The 6,333-nt window shown below is 17.5% G+C and overlaps 3 protein-coding genes across 4 annotated transcripts; 2 read left to right on the forward strand and 1 right to left on the reverse strand.

Annotated features, from left to right (window-relative positions):
* Positions 1-579: 579 nt before the first annotated feature.
* LOC102673377 (BLOC-1-related complex subunit 7) lies at positions 580-1,225 on the forward strand. Its single transcript, XM_031511668.1, has 2 exons — positions 580-877; positions 988-1,225. Exons 1-2 carry the CDS (start codon positions 740-742, stop codon positions 1,165-1,167), a joined length of 318 nt encoding a protein of 105 aa, XP_031367528.1. The 5' UTR covers positions 580-739; the 3' UTR covers positions 1,168-1,225.
* A 480-nt stretch (positions 1,226-1,705) lies between these two features.
* Positions 1,706-3,671, reverse strand: LOC102681600 (ubiquitin thioesterase otubain-like). The gene is made up of 5 exons (XM_006618126.2): positions 3,306-3,671; positions 3,187-3,239; positions 2,572-2,871; positions 2,271-2,471; positions 1,706-2,145 (listed from the first exon to the last, which is right to left on the reverse strand). Exons 1-5 carry the CDS (start codon positions 3,346-3,348, stop codon positions 1,948-1,950), a joined length of 795 nt encoding a protein of 264 aa, XP_006618189.1. The 5' UTR covers positions 3,349-3,671; the 3' UTR covers positions 1,706-1,947.
* Positions 3,639-5,003, forward strand: LOC102681465 (DNA polymerase epsilon subunit 4). Of its 2 annotated transcripts, XM_031511667.1 has the most exons (3): positions 3,639-3,720; positions 4,172-4,435; positions 4,794-5,003. In XM_031511667.1, exons 2-3 carry the CDS (start codon positions 4,181-4,183, stop codon positions 4,932-4,934), a joined length of 396 nt encoding a protein of 131 aa, XP_031367527.1. In that variant the 5' UTR covers positions 3,639-3,720; positions 4,172-4,180; the 3' UTR covers positions 4,935-5,003. The 2 variants fall into 2 exon arrangements, with proteins under 2 accessions (XP_031367527.1, XP_006618188.1); XM_006618125.2 differs by lacking the exon at positions 3,639-3,720 and having other exon boundaries at positions 4,148-4,435.
* The last annotated feature ends 1,330 nt before the right edge of the window (positions 5,004-6,333 follow it).

Below are 6,333 nucleotides of genomic sequence, written 5' to 3' on the forward strand. Positions count from 1 at the left end.
CTTCGTTTCGTGTTATATTTTTATGAACTTTAAAATCATTATTTTATAATTATAAAGTCATATAATATTCAAAATATACGTAATTTATAAGTTATCTTCTACAAAATTTTTATTATATATATATTATATATAATATAGCTTAAATTAGATTTAGGTTAAATATATTTACCAAGTCGACTTATTGAAAGTAAACAAAATAAAATAATCAATCTAGGGAAATTCAATCGATTCAATTATTAAAATTGAAACTATGAAATAAAAAGATATCTTTCTGCGCATAAATTTATTCGCAAATTTCAAAATTCAATATAAACATAAATAATGCAATAATTTCGAACAATAAAATAACGAACTTAATTCAAATTAGTCAACGTCTAAAATATTGAATGATAAGGCTACTCTATATCTAGTCTGTGGTAATATTTATCAGCTGATTTTATTATTTTGATTATTGTATTTTAAATGTCATATAATTTATTTGTTTACATGCGATTTGCAATTTTTTATTAAAAAAGAATTTTAATGAATAAGATTCTAATATATTATTAATTTTTAAATATTATTTAAATCTATTATTAATCTATAATTAATAATTACAGACAATAAAAAATTATAATATTTACATAATTTAATACATGTGGTAATAAGTTATCAAAATGAAGATATAAACTTAAATTTACTATAATAAATAAATTAAAATTATTTATTAATTTTAAAAATTAATAAATACTTATACACTATGGCTTCAGCTTCAAGTACAAGTGCTCGAAGTTTATTTGTTGAATCAAAAATGAGATTAGCTGATAGAGTACAAGTTAATGTGAACAATATTGCATCTCTTGCCAGACAAATACAAAGAGGTTCAAAAAGTAGCGAAGTAAAATTTAATTATATAATTTTTCAATAATTCTATTATCTATTATTTTATTATCCAAATATATAATTGTATAAATATTATTTTTTTTTATAATTCAAATATTTTTGTAGATAATAATACATAGTGCAAAAAATTTTGCACAGCAAGAACATGGTGTAGAGATTGCAGAAGCTAATCTAAAAAAAATTGCTCTTATAACTACTCATTTAGAATATCAAATGGAATCTATTAACAGAAGTTTTATGACTTTGGAAGAAGTTACTGAACAAGTACGTGCTATGCAAAGATAAATTATAATAAATATTTACCATATTTTTATTTATAATATATACTTAATGATATATTTTGTATTTTTGTATTATATTATTATTATTACTAATATATTATATTATTATAATATATTTTAATTAAATATAATATTGTATTATTATTACTAGTGAAACAAATTAATCTATTAAAATTCAGTTTATATAATTGTATATATATTTTATAATATATAATATATAAATAAGATTATTATGTGATTTGTATAATAGAGTTCAATTTTATGAATATTTATATAGTATTATAAAACATTGTTTACTTAACATTTATCTTTAATTTGTAATAAAATTTAATCAACTATTATATTTCATAATTATTATAATAAAAATATATCATTCTTATGTGTATATCATTCTATAATATGTATAATAGAAATTTGATATATATTACATATTTCAAGTTAAAATATAAATATTTAAGATTTATTAATATAATTTTTGTTATTTATTTAATGCATTTAATAAACTTATAATAAAATTATAAATAATACAATATATTTATAAATTATAAAGATCAATTACAATTTATTATTTAAAAAAAAACAATTTTTTTTACATAAAATTTCATAATTTTATTGAATATTCTATAATACTTAAATTAATTACTTACAATTATAACATATATTTAACCAAACTTCCAAAAATTTTATGAGATTTAATTACATACATAAGATATAATTTGCTAAATAATTGATCTTTGTCATGAGATTTTTTAAAAAATTGTATGTAAGTTTAATGTATCATTTATCAAGGATATAGAATATCATAATGACCAGGACGATATAATAAATGAACGGCAGGAGTAGCACCTTCAGGGAAATCATGTGCTGTTACTTCAGTTCCTGCACCTCGATCCATATAACGAACACGTACTCCAGTTCCTAAAGCAGTACTCATAGCTATGATGTGAATATGATCAGATTCTTTGTACATTGGTTCTACTTCCTATAAAAATAATTTAATCAATACTAATTAAAATGTAAGAGATTTTAAAATTTTCTTAGAAAATTTTACTAATCATATCTTATATACATTTTTTTTATCATAAATAACAATACAATAATACTCACTTGACGACAAAATTCTGAAACAGTACGTTCTCCTTCAATAAAATGCTGATAAAAATCAGCTTCTCGTCGTAATTGACCAGAAGTAATTAATCTAAGATATACAACAACATAATCAGAACAACCTTGTTCATTAAAAAGTTTATGTAATTCAATATAACTTGACTCTGCATCTTCTCCTACTTTATCAATTACATCCATAAACTATAATGCAAAAAATAAAACATTTATTTCTGTAAATTTAAAGAAATAAAAAAACAAATCATAAATTTATTATTTATAATTTATAACAATACATATTTACCGTATCATGAAAATCTTCAACTGTAAATTGAGGAAAACCTAATGCTACCAAATTATCTTTACTTTTTAATGCAAGTTCTCGAAATTTTTCATATTCATCTTTATTTCCAATTAACTTTTCAAGATATGCATAACTAAAAGCTCTAAAAAAGCAATTTCCATCAGGTCTAGTTCTCCTAATATATGAATATTTTTGACCTAATGCTTTAGCTTTTGATAAATATACTTCATCTTCAGAATATTCACGTTCCAAACTTTTTATAGATTCTTTTTCTCCAACTAAAGCAATAGATTCAGAAATCTGGAAAATAATTTTATATTTTCATTCATAAAATAATAAAGAAATTCATATAAAATAAAGAAATAAAGATCAAATATTAAATTACAAAATTTATATTTGAATTATAATTATATTTTAATTACATATAATCTAGGATATAATAAGATAATCAAATAAACAAATGATTTAAAATCAAAAAAAACAAAAAATAAGAACGAAAATTAATGACAATTATTAAAATCTTATAAACAAAGATATATAATTTTTCAATTTAAATATTACTTAATAATCAAGTAAAAAAAATAAATTTATACAGTAATAATAATATATATTAACCTCCATTTCGATTCGCCTTTGTTGTTGAAGAATCAACTCATCTTGGTTGACATCTGTAATAAAACAAATATGATAAGTTATATGTTCATTCTTTTGAATTTTAATTTATATTTGTGAACCTGTATTTTCTGTTAATTGCTCTTTACAAGATTTCTCTTCCATATTTCAAGAGGTTTTCATAAATTTTGAAACGACTGTCAAATTATCAGTCGTAAATAAAAGCCCAATGTCCATGTGGAAATTGAAAAGACATCTACCATTGTATTAAAATGTTTTAGATTGGTAACTATATCTCTTGATAGTTATAGCATAGTACATAATTTTTTAACAAAATAGATTTTTAAATAATTTCTTCTATATGTTATATATTATAGTTAAATTCATTAAAATAAAGTAGAGAAAAAAAATTCTTTTCTCTTTAAAACCATAATAAAGAATACTATTAAAAATTTTATATTCTACCACTAGAATATCATGTTATCACTAGATTAATATAACCCGCCAAATATTAAATAATATACAATATAAAATTATGTGAGTATTTAATTTTTTGTTTTTGATATAATTAAAAATTAAAAATTCTGGAATCATTATATATTATATATTATGAATATATAATGATAACCTAAAAGAAAAATAAGATTAACTATTCAAATTCTTATGAAATTTATAACTTTCAAATATTATTTAATATTAATTAATTTATTTATTATTTATTAATAATGTTTAATTTTAAAGAATATATATTAATATAAAATAATACTACATAACATACATATAAGACCTTAAAAATTTAAGTACTACATTTCTATACATATAATATTATTTTAAATAGTTCGGAATTTAAAAATATAAATAAAGTGTGAATAATATAATCTTAAATATTAATAAATTAATAACATTTAACAATGATTTTTAATATGCATTATTCAATAATCGAATTATTTGAAAATTTTATTATTAAAACTAATTTTGTAACTGTTGGAATTTTGAAATGAAATCAATATATATAAACATGGCACATTTTGAAGAGGAAGGAAGTGTAAGTGACAAGGAATTAAATGAAAGTATTAGTAGTACAGGAAAAGAAAATTCTCAAGAAGAAATTGAAAATAATGCTCGTATTGATGAAGAACAAAAAGAAAAATTAGTAAAATTACCATTAGGTAGAATAAAAACAATTATAAAAATGGATCCTGAAGTACATATGGTTAACCAGGAGGCTGTTTTCTTAATTACAAAATCTACGGTAATTATATTTTATTTATTTACGGAATTAATATAATATTGTTTCTATCTTAAAATATTAAAAAATTTGTAATTAATCATCTTTTAACAATTAAATTATAAATATAATAAAATTATTTTCCAATTTATATTTAATTTATACTTCTTATTTTTATAAACAATTAAACAAATTATATTATATTATATAATATAATATATAATATTATATTAAATGAAAATTGTAATATATAATAGTATATAGTCTATATTTTAATATTATATATATGCTTTATTATTTTATTCCAATTTTAATATTTATTAAATGAACTAATTTTTATAATAAATATTTTATATCTTAATCATTAAATTTTATATTACAGGAACTTTTTATTGATTCTCTTGCTAAAGAATCATATAAATATACAGCACAAATGAAAAAAAAAACAATACAAAAAAGAGATGTAGAAAGTGCAATTAATAATATTGATGCACTTGTATTTTTAGAAGGAATGTTAGATTAAAATTTAATAAAATGTTTAATTTTTTTATGTTTCAATATAATAATAATAATATAATAATAATAATATTATCTTTTTATTTTTTTTTAATATTATAATATTGCATTGAAAAAAAATTATATATATACATATATATATACACAGAATATGTAAATATAGCTTAAATATTCCATATTTAATACAAAGAAACATAAAACAATTTAACTTATCATTAAAAAATGAAAGATAAATATATAATATTATATTTTATAATTTATAGAAATTAAGACTACGATAATGAGTATAATAAAATTCATTTGTTTTTTATGTACATAAATTAAAATTTTATTAAATTTATTATTAAGTTTAATATTTAATTAATTAAACATATTTCACATAACAGAAATGTTTTTTATTATATTTATACTAAAATGTTAACATCCATTTAAGATGTATTTTAATATCCATTTTATTGTAAAACTCATTTAATACAATTATATAATTTCATCTGCATGTACAAAGAATTGCATAATTTTATTATTATACAAATATTTAAATAAGGTTTATAATATTATACATATAAATATATTTTTAAAATATTTTCACATTATTTTATTAAATATTTCTAGGTTATCTGTAATGTACCTTCTATGATGTAGGATGAAATTTGTACATTGGAATTAATTTTAATTTTCATTTTAATTGTTGTAATTTGTATAATGTAAAGATTAAATTATTTAAATTATCTTATTTAAAATATTAAAAAATATTTTTCATGTGGAAAAGAGTATTTAAATTTTTATCTAATATATATTTATGAACAACATAGAAAGAAAAAATCAGTCTTATTTTATACATGCCAATTAATTAGTTTTTATTTTACCATAACATAAAAATAGAATTATTAAATTAAAATATTTATTCATTTTTATTTATTTTATTCACTTTTTCATTCTTATATTAAAAATAAAAATAAATAACATTGCATTTATTTACGAGTTATTATTTTACAAAAAGAATTTAATAATAGTTTAAACTATCCATTCTGATTTTTCAAAATATTTTAATTAATTCATTTAGTTAATTAAATTAATTAACTAAATTATCTAAATAATATCACTTTATAATAAAAAATTGTTATCAATAAAAAAAATATATATATTTTTTAAAAAATATCTATCATAAAATTTGATAGAAATTATATGAATTTTCTGGTTAAATGTATTATGAATATTTCTATTTGTAATTTTGTTAAAAATTAATAAATTTGTTTAAAAATTTTTTGTTAAAAATCATAAATTAAAAAATATAAAAAATATGATTGCTAAAATTTTATTACAAATAACAAATTTTTATTAAATATTTTAAAACAAAATATTATAAATTACAAAATATTTCATCTAATATCTACTAGTACGCATAG

The sequence above is a fragment of the Apis dorsata genome, unplaced genomic scaffold, assembly GCF_000469605.1.
Source record: "Apis dorsata unplaced genomic scaffold, Apis dorsata 1.3 scaffold_341, whole genome shotgun sequence".
NCBI lineage: Eukaryota > Metazoa > Arthropoda > Insecta > Hymenoptera > Apidae > Apis > Apis dorsata.

Coding starts and splice junctions, on each gene's coding strand:
- LOC102673377 (XM_031511668.1), top strand. CDS start 740: ATGGCTTCAGCTTCAAGTACAAGTGCTCGAAGTTTATTTGTTGAATCA. Junction 878..987: donor GAGGTTCAAAAAGTAGCGAA/GTAAAATTTAAT, acceptor ATATTTTTGTAG/ATAATAATACATAGTGCAAA.
- LOC102681600 (XM_006618126.2), bottom strand. CDS start 3,348: ATGGAAGAGAAATCTTGTAAAGAGCAATTAACAGAAAATACAG. Junction 2,872..3,186: donor AAAGGCGAATCGAAATGGAG/GTTAATATATAT, acceptor ATTATTTTCCAG/ATTTCTGAATCTATTGCTTT. Junction 2,146..2,270: donor TTTCAGAATTTTGTCGTCAA/GTGAGTATTATT, acceptor TTATTTTTATAG/GAAGTAGAACCAATGTACAA.
- LOC102681465 (XM_031511667.1), top strand. CDS start 4,181: ATGAAATCAATATATATAAACATGGCACATTTTGAAGAGGAAGGAAGT. Junction 4,436..4,793: donor TCTTAATTACAAAATCTACG/GTAATTATATTT, acceptor TTTATATTACAG/GAACTTTTTATTGATTCTCT.